The sequence below is a fragment of the Schistocerca gregaria genome, chromosome 6, assembly GCF_023897955.1.
Source record: "Schistocerca gregaria isolate iqSchGreg1 chromosome 6, iqSchGreg1.2, whole genome shotgun sequence".
NCBI lineage: Eukaryota > Metazoa > Arthropoda > Insecta > Orthoptera > Acrididae > Schistocerca > Schistocerca gregaria.
The window spans coordinates 144,512,030-144,524,235 of record NC_064925.1 but is presented as its reverse complement, the minus strand read 5'-3'; the positions used below and the strand labels follow the sequence as shown (position 1 = coordinate 144,524,235).

The 12,206-nt window shown below is 45.9% G+C and overlaps 1 protein-coding gene across 1 annotated transcript in view; it reads left to right on the top strand.

The window, feature by feature from the left end:
• The window catches only part of LOC126278471 (G-protein coupled receptor 54-like), a 1,326,787-nt gene extending 1,315,466 nt beyond the window's left edge, over window positions 1-11,321 (top strand). The window contains exon 8 of the mRNA XM_049978614.1: window positions 10,959-11,321. Coding sequence (XP_049834571.1) covers window positions 10,959-10,998 — 40 coding nt within the window. The 3' untranslated portion in view covers window positions 10,999-11,321. The remainder of the gene's footprint in view (window positions 1-10,958) is intronic.
• Window positions 11,322-12,206: the final 885 nt, after the last annotated feature.

Genomic DNA, 12,206 nt, shown 5'->3' with positions numbered 1-12,206 from the left:
CTTCCAAAGCTCTTTAAACTCTGACGCTATTACTGGGTCCCCTATGTGTTGTTTCTCTCACATCATCTGACAAGTCATTCCCATCACAGAGGTCTTTACTATACTCTTTCCCCCTACCCGCTCTCTCCTCTGAGATTAATAGTGATATTCCCTGTTGTATTGAACTCTGTACGTTATCACCCTTGCTTTTAATTTCACCGTCTGTTGTTTTGCCTTCTCTCGATGCTGATTATGAACGATCATTTCTCTTTCGATATCTTCACATTTTTCCTGCAGCTATTTTGCCTTAGCAAGCCTACACTTACTGTTTATTTCATATCTAACTGATACGTATTCCTATTATCCTGCATTCCCTGAATGTTTTCTGTTCTTCCTTCTTTCGTCGATCATTTGAAGTACCTCTTCTCTTAGCCAAGGTTTCTCCGCAGTTTTCTTCTTTTTGCCTATGTTTGTCTTTCCAGAACCTACCATTGCCCTTTTATAGATGTCCACTACCCTTCAACTGACCTGCCTCCTGCGGCATTCCTTGAAGCAGTATCCACTTCCTTAGCGAACTTCAGTTGCGTCTCATTCCTCAATACTTCAGTATCCCAGTACTTCAGTATCTCACATCATTCCACTCTGATTCTCCCGAATCATCATTTTAAACTTCAATCTACTCTTCATCATTTCTAAACTGTGGTCTGAGTCCATACCTAGTCCTGAGTACCCTCTAGAATCCAATATCTGAATCCGGAATCTCTGTCTGATCGTGACATAATACAGATGGAATCTTGCAGTGCCTCCGGTCTTTTACAAGTATATCTCTTCCTCTTGTGATTCTTGAACAGAGTATTCGCCATTACCATCTGAAATTTATTGCAGAAGTCATTCTGCTTTCTCAGTGCTCTCTCGGTGATACTGCCAAGTCGATATTCCACCATAAAATTTTCTTTTATTGTTTACCTTACAACCATATTCCATTCCACCATGATTATTAGATTGTCGTCTCCCTTTCCATACTGAACCCCTTTCCATACTGAACTACACGTTCGATGACCTCACATACCTTCTCTACCTCTTCATCTTCTGTTTGCGACAAAGGCATGTTTATATGAAATATTGTTGTCGATGTTGGTTTTGCTGAAGATTCTGGCAAGAGAAACCCTATTACGGAACTGTTCACAGTAAATCACTCCCTGTCCTACGTCCCTGTTTACAACGAATCTTACTCCCATTGTATCATTTTCTGCTCTTCTTTCCGCGCGGGATTAGCCGAGCGGTCTAGGGTGCTGCAGTCATGGACTGTGGGGCTGGTCCCGGCGGAGCTTCGAGTCCTCCCTGGGCATGGGTGTGTGTGTTTGTCGTTAGGATAATTTAGGTTAAGTAGTGTGTAAGCTTAGGGACTGATGACCTTAGCAGTTAAGGCCCATAAGATTTCACACACATTTGAACATTTTTCTGCTCTTCTTGATACTATACTATAGTCTTTTTTCCATTTCACTTCACTAACCACTACGACATCTAGACTGAGCCTCAGCATTTCCCTTTTTAGATATTCTAGCTTCCCTACCACGTTTAAACATTTGACATTCAACGCCCCAACTCGTAGAATGTTACTCAATCTTTTCCTCATGGTCTCCTCCCCCTTAGCTGTCTCCTTCCGGAGATCAGAATGGGGAACTAGTCCGGAATGTTTTTCCAGTGGAGGGATCATAATTTCACTTTCTCAGTTATAACCGCTGCATCTTCATGCGGTTGTACCGATTCATCCTCCTTTCAGGGGTACCTTCCCATCTTAAGTACAACAGAGTACCCTAAACCTCTTTCTACTCCTACGTTCTCACTGACAAGGCTGTTGGCAGAACGAGGGGACGTAAGTCTACGGCCGTCATTACTGATGACCTTTATTCGTAATTTAAGCTTTGGTTCGGTTAGAACCAAGACTCTTCAGAGGCGTTATCCCTAGACCACGATTTCATGTCGTTAGTTTTATACACATTTATTTGTCGTTTCTAACATCATCCATTAAGGTTCTATTTGTAGTGCCATAGATGTATTGAAACTGATGAAGAATGGTGTCTACATCTCTACTGTGCTTGTAACTTCTTTCCCGAAAGAATTAAAATTGTTAATTGGTTCAATTATTCTGTGATTAATAACAATTTTCGATGTGATTGTCCCTATTCCTTTAAGTGCCATCAGCTTCCTTTCATTAATTGAGGTTTCGGTATTGTATACTTGGCCCAGCAGTTGCAGCTTATACACTCCTGGGAATTGAAATAAGAACACCGTGAATTCATTGTCCCAGGAAGGGGAAACTTTATTGACACATTCCTGGGGTCAGATACATCACGTGATCACACTCACAGAACCACAGGCACATAGACACAGGCAACAGAGCATGCACAATGTCGCCACTAGTACACTGTATATCCACCTTTCGCAGCAATGCAGGCTGCTATTCTCCCAAGGAGACGATCGTAGAGATGCTGGATGTAGTCCTGTGGAACGGCTTGCCATGCCATTTCCACCTGGCGCCTCAGTTGGACCAGCGTTAGTGCTGGACCTGCAGACCGCGTGAGACGACGCTTCATCCAGTCCCAAACATGCTCAATGGGGGACAGATCCAGAGATCTTGCTGGCCAGGGTAGTTGACTTACACCTTCTAGAGCACGTTGGGTGGCACGGGATACATGCGGACGTGCATTGTCCTGTTGGAACAGCAAGTTCCCTTGCCGGTCTAGGAATGGTAGAACGATGGGTTCGATGACGGTTTGGATGTACCGTGCACTATTCAGTGTCCCTTCGACGATCACCAGAGGTGTACGGCCAGTGTAGGAGATCGCTCCCCACACCATGATGCCGGGTGTTGGCCCTGTGTGCCTCGGTCGTATGATTGTGGCGCTCACCTGCAAGGCGCCAAACACGCATACGACCATCATTGGCACCAAGGCAGAAGCGACTCTCATCGCTGAAGACGACACGTCTCCATTCGTCCCTCCATTCACGCCTGTCGCAACACCACTGGAGGCGGGCTGCACGATGTTGGGGCGTGAGCGGAAGATGGCCTAACGGTGTGCGGGACCGTAGCCCAGCTTCATGGAGACGGTTGCGAATGGGTCCTCGCCGATACCCCAGGAGCAACAGTGTCCCTAATTTGCTGGGAAGTGGCGGTGCGGTCTCCTACGGCTCTGCGCAGGATCTTACGGTCTTGGCGTGCATCCGTGCGTCGCTGGGCACGTGCACCTTCCGCCGACCACTGGCGACAACATCGATGTACTGTGGAGACCTCACGCCCCACGTGTTGAGCAATTCGGCGGTACGTCCACCCGGCCTCCCGCATGCCCACTATACGCTCTCGCTCAAAGTCCGTCAACTGCACATACGGTTCAGGTCCACGCTGTCGCGGCATGCTACCAGTGTTAAAGACTGCGATGGAGCTCCGTATGCCACGGCAAACTGGCTGACACTGACGGCGGCGGTGCACAAATGCTGCGCAGCTAGCGCCATTCACCAACACCGCGGTTCCTGGTGTGTCCGCTGTGCCGTGCGTGTGATCATTGCTTGTACAGCCCTCTCGCAGTGTCCGGAGCAAGTATGGTGGGTCTGACACACCGGTGTCAATGTGTTCTTCTTTCCATTTCCAGGAGTGTATATGGCGTTATTGGAATATATTTTCAACCTTAAATACAATGAATTTATCGTCTGCAAAAGATAGGAGATTATAGCTTCATATTGTGATATCTGTAACCAAGGATGTACTACTTGTTCCTGTCTGAAGATACAGTGAATGTACACTTTAAACATTATCGGTGATAAAGGGCTTCTATGTCTGACATCCTAATTCACTCGTATCTAATAAGAGAATCTTGAATCCGTTTTATTCATTACTTTACTGCTTCTGCTCATGTCTTTCGGAATCTTCATGATGTGTTTATGATAACTCCGTTTCTCCAGTGTGCTCCATAGTATCTGTTCATTTAGACGGTCAAACGGTTTTATGTAATCTGTGGAAGATATATATATTTCCATATTAAATCCGAGTCTTTCCTCTATTGACTGTTTTATACTGAATACGCTACTTGTGTAGGAACTTCGCTTTCTTAAACAAACAATTCTTCTAGAACAAGTGTTTCTCTTATAGCCTACAGTCTCCTGCGAGTCGTTGTAATATAGAGCCTGGCACTAATGTAGGCTTGGGTGGCACTTTATTGAAGCAGAGGTTAGTGCTGAGCCGCACCTTTTAAAATGACTGCAAACATTAGTTAATTTTGTATTTCAGAAAACGTATAAATTGGTACATAAAAATTCTGACTGTGTTAGCAGGTCACAGAAAAACCATTACCCGGCCGCATGTGCCCTATTGCCAATATTTGCCTTCACCTGCTGCAACATATATGTTATAGTCTGTGTATCAATCTTCTCCCTTTACAGTAACTAAAGGTACTCGTTTTTTCGTGCTAGAAAGAGGGGTGACAGTTGCACTTCTCTATGCTCTTGTTATATGTTCGTTCCAGGAGTTCATGGAAATGGAGTAGTCTTAATTATACCAAGATGCCGCCATATTTTATAAGCCCAGAGTTTATTCCATCTTTTCTAGTAGCGTTGGTTTTTTTCTTTTTTTTCTTTTTTTTCCACATGAAAAAAAGTTTTGCGTCACCCCGTTGCCTAGAACTCCTGAAGATAGACGTTGAATGTGGATACTGTATCACAGACATAGTTCCTGTGACTGTTCAGAGATGTCACTAAAACCCGCCCAAAGATGTAAATAACAATTCACGTGCACCGCCTATTAGACGGAGGGGTTCCGACAGACACTCAGTTCCAGTCATTCCACCTGGAAGAACGTACACGGCTCGTGTTGTCTGTAATTCAACCGTGCCTAGACGGTCAATGGTGCGGTTCGATCGCGCCCGCGTTGTTGCTTTGTCCCAGGAAGGGCTCTCAATAAGGGAAGTGTCCAGGAGTCTCGGTGTGAACCAAAGCGATGATTTTCGGACATGGAGGAGATACAGAGAGACAGGGAACTGTAGATACCATGCTTCGCTCAGGCTGCCCAAGGGCTACGACTGCATTGGATGACCGCTACTTACGGATTTTGGCTCGGAGGAACCGTGACAGCAAGAACACCATTCTGAGTAATGCTTTTCCTGCAGCCACAGGACGTCGTGTTACGACTCAAACTGTGCGCAATACTCTGTTTGATATGCGACTACACTCAAGAGGTCCATGGTGACATCCATCTTCGCAACCACGACACCGTGCAGCGCGGTGCAGATGGGCCCATCAACATGCCGAATGGACCGTTCAGGATTGGCATCACGTTCTCTTCACCGAAGAGTATCGCATATGCCTTCAACCAGACAATCGTAGGAGACGTGTTGGAGTCAACCTTGTCAGGCGGAACGCCTTAGACACACTGTTCAGCGAGTGCAGCAAGGTGGAGGTTCCCTTTGGTTTTGGGTTGGCATTATGTGGGGCCGACGTACGCCGCTGGTGGTCATGGAAGGAGCTGAAACGGCCTTGCGATACGTGAATGCCATCCTCCGATCGATAGTGCAACCATATCGGCAACATATTGGAGAGGCATTCGTCTTCGTGGACGACAATTTGCGCTCTCATCGTGCACATCTTGTTAATGACTTTCTTCAGATTAACGACATCGCACGACTAGAGTGTCCAGCATGTTATCCAGACATGACGTCTATCCAACATGCTTGGTTAGATTGAAAAGGGTTGTTTATGGAAGTCGAATCGCCGTTGGGGAGTGGGACAATCTGGACCAACAGTAGCTTGATGAACTTGTGGATAGTAAGCGACGACAAATACAGGCATGCACTAATGCAAGAGGACGTGCTACTGGGTATTATATGTACCGGTGTGTACAGCAATCTGGACCATCACTTCTGAAAGTCTCGCTGTATGGTGGTACAACATGGTATGTGTGGTTTTCATGGTGAATAAAAAGGTGGAAATTATGTTTATTTTTATCTTTATTACAATTTTCTCTACAGGCTCCGGACTCTCGGAAGCGAGGTAACGCAGAACTCTTTTTGATGTGTGTATTTTTAATTTTTTTAAGATTCTCGATAGAGCCGCGTTATTTCCTTCGTATGCCAACAGGTTACGGGAGCAAGGTTTTCTGTGACATTCTCTATTGATACCTCTCTGTTTGTCACTGTACCACTAGGGCTTCTGATGTCTTGTCCACCCTTCTTCTGATATTGGGTTTGTACTGGCTATATCTCAAACACTGGAACTTGGAATATGTTGCGACAAGATGTTGGCGAGACAATTCGACCTTAAATAGAAGCAGATGCTATTTCGTAGAAATACTATTTTGCGCAATAGGTCGTTACTCCACAGCTTACTTTTGCGTTTAATTTGCGGTACTACTGAAAGTAATGACTAACAGGCAGTGATACATTGCAGATAAACGGAAGTGGCGTGAATCAGTAGACAGGATATCCCTACCTGTTTAAGGTGGGTAGGACGTCAAACGGAGCGACTTGGAGCAGGAGAGGCGCGACAGGACATTTTAATTTCCACTGTTTATACTTTTACAAACAAATAAGTAAAACTTTGTGAACATGATAGGAACGATTCAGAATTCACACGCATAGCAGTGGAAGTTCGAAAACATAACGAAATAATTTTCTTTACAAGTGAAATTTCATCATTTTTTCACTTACTAATGGCAGCATTTGTTGCTATAAGTACACTTTTCTTCATAAGCAAGAGAGATTCTTCGATGAAGTTTGAAAACCATACAAACCATACTTACAGGTGTACGCAACTCTAGAATATTCCACATCTATTAAAAACTGTGGTAAAAATTGAGGTAATTAACTAGAAAATTTGTGTTTTTTTCTGAACATGAAGTTCAAAATATAACAGCTCATTCGTTTTTGTTGTTGTTGTTGTTGTTGTGGTCTTCAGTCCCGAGACTGGTTTGATGCAGCTCTCCATGCTACTGTATCATGTGCAAGCTTCTTCATCTCCCAGTACCTACTGCAACCTACATCCTTCTGCATCTGTCTAGTGTATTCATCTCTTGGTCTCCCTCTACGATTTTTACCCTCCACGCTGCTCTCCAATACTAAACTGGTGATCCCTTCATGCATCACAACATGTCCTACCAACCGATCTCTTCTTCTAGTCAAGTTGTGCCACGAACTTCTCTTCTCCCCAATCTTATTCAATACCTCCTCATTAGTTATATGATCTACCCATCTAATCCTCAGCATTCTTCTGTAACACCACATTTCAAAAGCTTTTATTCTCTTCTTGTCCAAACTAGTTATAGTCCATGTTTCACTTCCATACTTGGCTACACTCCATACAACGACTTCCTCACACATAAATCTATACTCGATGTTAACAAATTTCTCTTCTTCAGAAACGCTTTCCTTGCCATTGCCAGTCTGCATTTTATATCCTCTCTACTTCGACCATCATCAGTTATTTTGCTCTCCAAATAGCAAAACTCCCTTACTAATTTAAGTGTCTCACTTCCTAATCTAATTCCCTCAGCATCGCCGGACTTAATTCGACTACATTCCATTATCCTCGTTTTGCTTTTGTTGATGTTCATCTTGTATCCTCCTTTCAAGACACTGTACATTCCGATCAACTGCTCTTCCAAGTCCTTTGCTGTCTCTGACAGAATTACACTGTCATCGGCGAACCTCAACGTATTTATTTCTTCTCCATGGACTTTAATACCTGCTCCGAACTTTTCTTTTGTTTCCTTTACTGCTTGCTCAATATACAGATTGAATAACATCGAGGAGAGGCTACAACCCTGTCTCACTCCCTTCCCAACCACTGCTTCCCTTTCAAGTCCCTCGACTCTTATAACTGCCATCTGGTTTCTGTACAAATTGTAAATAGCCTTTTGCTCCCTGTATTTTACCCCAGCCACCTTCAGAATTTGAAAGAGAGTACTCCAATCAACATCGTCCAAAGCTTTCTCTAAGTCTACAAATGCTAGAAACGTAAGTTTGCCTTTTCATAATCTTTCTTCTAAGATGACTCGTAGAGTCAGTATTGCCTCATGTGCTCCAATATTTCTACGGAATCCAAACTGATCTTCCCCGAGGTCGACGTCTACCGGTTTTTCCATTCGTATGTAAAGAATTTTATAAATTAAATAAATTCTAGGGTTTCATACACCTGTAAGTATGGTGTGTATGCTGTGCAAAATTGATCAAAGAATCTCTCTAACTTATGAAGAAAAGTGTAGCCATAGCAACAAAGGCAACCATAAGTAAGTGAAAAAATGATGAAATTCAAATGCAATGAAATTAATTTGTTATGTTTTCGAACTTCCACTGCTATGCGTGTGATTCCTGAATCCTTCCTGGTGATGCTGACGAAGTCTTCTAAATTTATTTGTGAAAGTATAGACACTGGAAATTGAAATACCCTGTGATGCCTCTCCTGCTCCAAGTCGGCTCGTTTGACGTCCTACCCCACTTAACCCTAGGACGCCCAATCCTTTTTTTCTAACCTGGATGCTTAAGGAGGGTTTCGGCGAACCCACAGGTATTAAATAAGTTTACTGCTGTGAATCCTGAATCCTTCCTGGTGATGCTGACAAAGTCTTATAAATTTATTTGTGAAAGTATAGACACTGGAAATTTAAATGCCCTGTGATGCCTCTCTTGCTCCAAGTCGGCTCGTTTGACGTCCTACCCCACTTAACCCTAGGATAGTCTCCATTAATTGAACAATTTGGTTAGATAACCCTCTTGCATTGGCACTTCTTTCTTCTACCTGCAATTTTACTAGTTCCATCCCAACTTGCAGAAGATAAAGTTTCCCTTTGTTGTGTTCCTTTTCGTTCCATCTTGGATGTTGCTGGATGTATATGGTGGTTGCATTGATCGCACAAATGTCGATGAGAGAGTAAAATACAGATAGAGGCCATCCCCTCTTTCAGGTGTACATACGCGCCATTTGATCAATGGTATCAATTCCACCTTTAGTGGAATTATAATATGCATTTATCTCGGTTTTATTCTTCTCTCCTCCAACAGTGCCTTTATCTAGGTGCACTGTTGCCAAACTTCAGTAAGTTTTTACTTGGTTTCGTTTTTGCTGTGTAGGATACCAAAGTACTGGAGACCTACGTGTTGGGAACTGCACTAACTCACCGCAAGTTTACAAGATAAATAACACCTGACATCAACAATCTCTTCCTGTGAATGTAAACCGATTGTTGTGAATATCAAGAACACCAACCAACAAGAAACTAACTTGCATTGTTGTAGAGATGAGAAATACGAAATCCTACTAATTGAAATTTTCTATAGCATGGAAGACTAAGGGGGGTTTGTTGGACCAATAATGAGTTTATTTATTTTTTCTTTGAAACGAGGGATCTTCTATAAAATACACTCCTGGAAATGGAAAAAAGAACACATTGACACCCGTGTGTCAGACCCACCATACTTGCTCCGGACACTGCGAGAGGGCTGTACAAGCAATGATCACACGCACGGCACAGCGGACACACCAGGAACCGCGGTGTTGGCCGTCGAATGGCGCTAGCTGCGCTGCATTTGTGCACCGCCGCCGTCAGTGTCAGCCAGTTTGCCGTGGCATACGGAGCTCCATCGCAGTCTTTAACACTGGTAGCATGCCGCGTCAGCGTGGACATGAACCGTATGTGCAGTTGACGGACTTTGAGCGAGGGCGTATAGTGGGCATGCGGGAGGCCGGGTGGACGTACCGCCGAATTGCTCAACACGTGGGGCGCGAGGTCTCCACAGTACATCGATGTTGTCGCCAGTGGTCGGCGGAAGGTGCACGTGCCCGTCGACCTGGGACCGGACCGCAGCGACGCACGGATGCACGCCAAGACCGTAGGATCCTACGCAGTGCCGTAGGGGACCGCACCGCCACTTCCCAGCAAATTAGGGACGCTGTTGCTCCTGGGGTATCGGCGAGGACCATTCGCAACCGTCTCCATGAAGCTGGGCTACGGTCCCGCACACCGTTAGGCCGTCTTCCGCTCACGCCCCAACATCGTGCAGCCCGCCTCCAGTGGTGTCGCGACAGGCGTGAATGGAGGGACGAATGGAGACGTGTCGTCTTCAGCGATGAGAGTCGCTTCTGCCTTGGTGCCAATGATGGTCGTATGCGTGTTTGGCGCCGTGCAGGTGAGCGCCACAATCAGGACTGCATACGACCGAGGCACACAGGGCCAACACCCGGCATCATGGTGTGGGGAGCGATCTCCTACACTGGCCGTACACCTCTGGTGATCGTCGAGGGGACACTGAATAGTGCACGGTACATCCAAACCGTTATCAAACCCATCGTTCTACCATTCCTATACCAGCAAGGGAACTTGCTGTTCCACCAGGACAATGCACGTCCGCATGTATCCCGTGCCACCCAACGTGCTCTAGAAGGTGTAAGTCAACTACCCCGGCCAGCAAGATCTCCGGATATGTCCCCCATTGAGCATGTTTGGGACTGGATGAAGCGTCGTCTCACGCGGTCTGCACGTCCAGCACGAACGCTGGTCCAACTGAGGCGCCAGGTGGAAATGGCATGGCAAGCCGTTCCACTGGACTACATCCAGCATCTGTACGATCGTCTCCATGGGAGAATAGCAGCCTGCATTGCTGCGAAAGGTGGATATACACTGTACTAGTGCCGACATTGTGCGTTCTCTGTTGCCTGTGTCTATGTGCCTGTGGTTCTGTCAGTGTGATCATGTGATGTATCTGACCCCAGGAATGTGTCAATAAAGTTTCCCCTTCCTGGGACAAAGAATTCACGGTGTTCTTATTTCAATTTCCAGGAGAGTATATTGACACTAACGTTTCATGAAATAGCAGGGGACTTAAAACAATTGTGGGTTCAACGAAACCCCCCTTAGGCGTCCTAGGGTCAAGTCTTTTTCAGAGCGGAGGAACTAGTCAGGCAGGCGCAGTGACGAGAGGGTGCGTGGCGTGTTGCAGCTGCGGGCGACGCATCTCGGTGACGACGAGCGCCTTCTGATGGCTGGCGGGCTGGTGCTGCGGGAGGCGAGCGCCGGCGGCCGGCAGCACCGCCCGCTGCGGGGTCAGAGCCAGGGGCAGAGCCAGCGACAGGGCCGGCGACGGAGGCGGCGAGGACAGAGCCGGGGGGCGCGGGCCCGGCCTGCGAGACATGCCGGCCGCGGCCGCGCGCTGCTGAGCGCCGCGCACACGCGCCGCCAGACAAACCACTGCTCACACCACTCCACAACGCAACCGTAGATTATCTCCACGATGTACTCTCTCTGTGTGTGTGTTATTTTTGTGTCTGTGTCTTTGTTGTAATAAAACATGTGAAAAAAATCACACTCTGTCTCCGCTGTTGTTATTACGACGGTCACTCCAAAAGAAATGCACACTATTTTTTTGTAAAAATACAGTTTTCATTGTGCATGTGTGAGAGTTTTACAGTGTGTAGATACATCCTCCCAACATGTTTTCAAATTTAGTTAAACCTGTTCCCGTGAGTAGCGACGTCACAGCATGTCTTCAACATGGCTGCTACACTTGACGTTCGTCAGAAGCAACGTGCTCTCATAGAGTTCCTGTGCTGTGAAAACGAGACGGTGGGAAACACCCGCAGGAGCTTGAGAAAGGTTTATCGAGATGCTGCTGTCGATTGCAGTACAATTAATCGGTGGGCAAGCAGGTTACGTGATGAAAGCGGGCACGGCAATATTGAGGATTCTTCTCGCAGCGGCAGGCTTCGTACTGCACACGCTCCAGACAATGTGCAGCGAGTTAACGAACTGCTGAATGCTGACAGAAGCGTACAGTGAACCAAATGTCACGCTATGTTGGGATAGTTGAAGTAAGTGTCTGCAGAATACTGAAAGTGTTGGCGTTAAAAATGGTTTGTGCCAGGTGGGTTCCCAGGAAGTTGACAGTGGCTCAGAAAGAAACAAGAAAAACGGTATGTAGGGAACTTTTGAAACAGTACGAGAATGGTGGAGATGAATTTCTTGGATGAATTGTGGCAGGTGATAAAACATGGCTCCATCATTTTTCACCAGAAGCGAAGAGGCAATCAATGAAGTGGCAGCATGATAAATTCACCAAAGAAAAAAAAATTCAAAACAACACCCTCTGCTGGAAACGTTATGTCTACGGCGTTTTTATATTCCAAAAGAGTCTTGCTTGTGGTCATCATGCCAAGTGGAACCACAATAAACTCTTACGCATATGTGACGA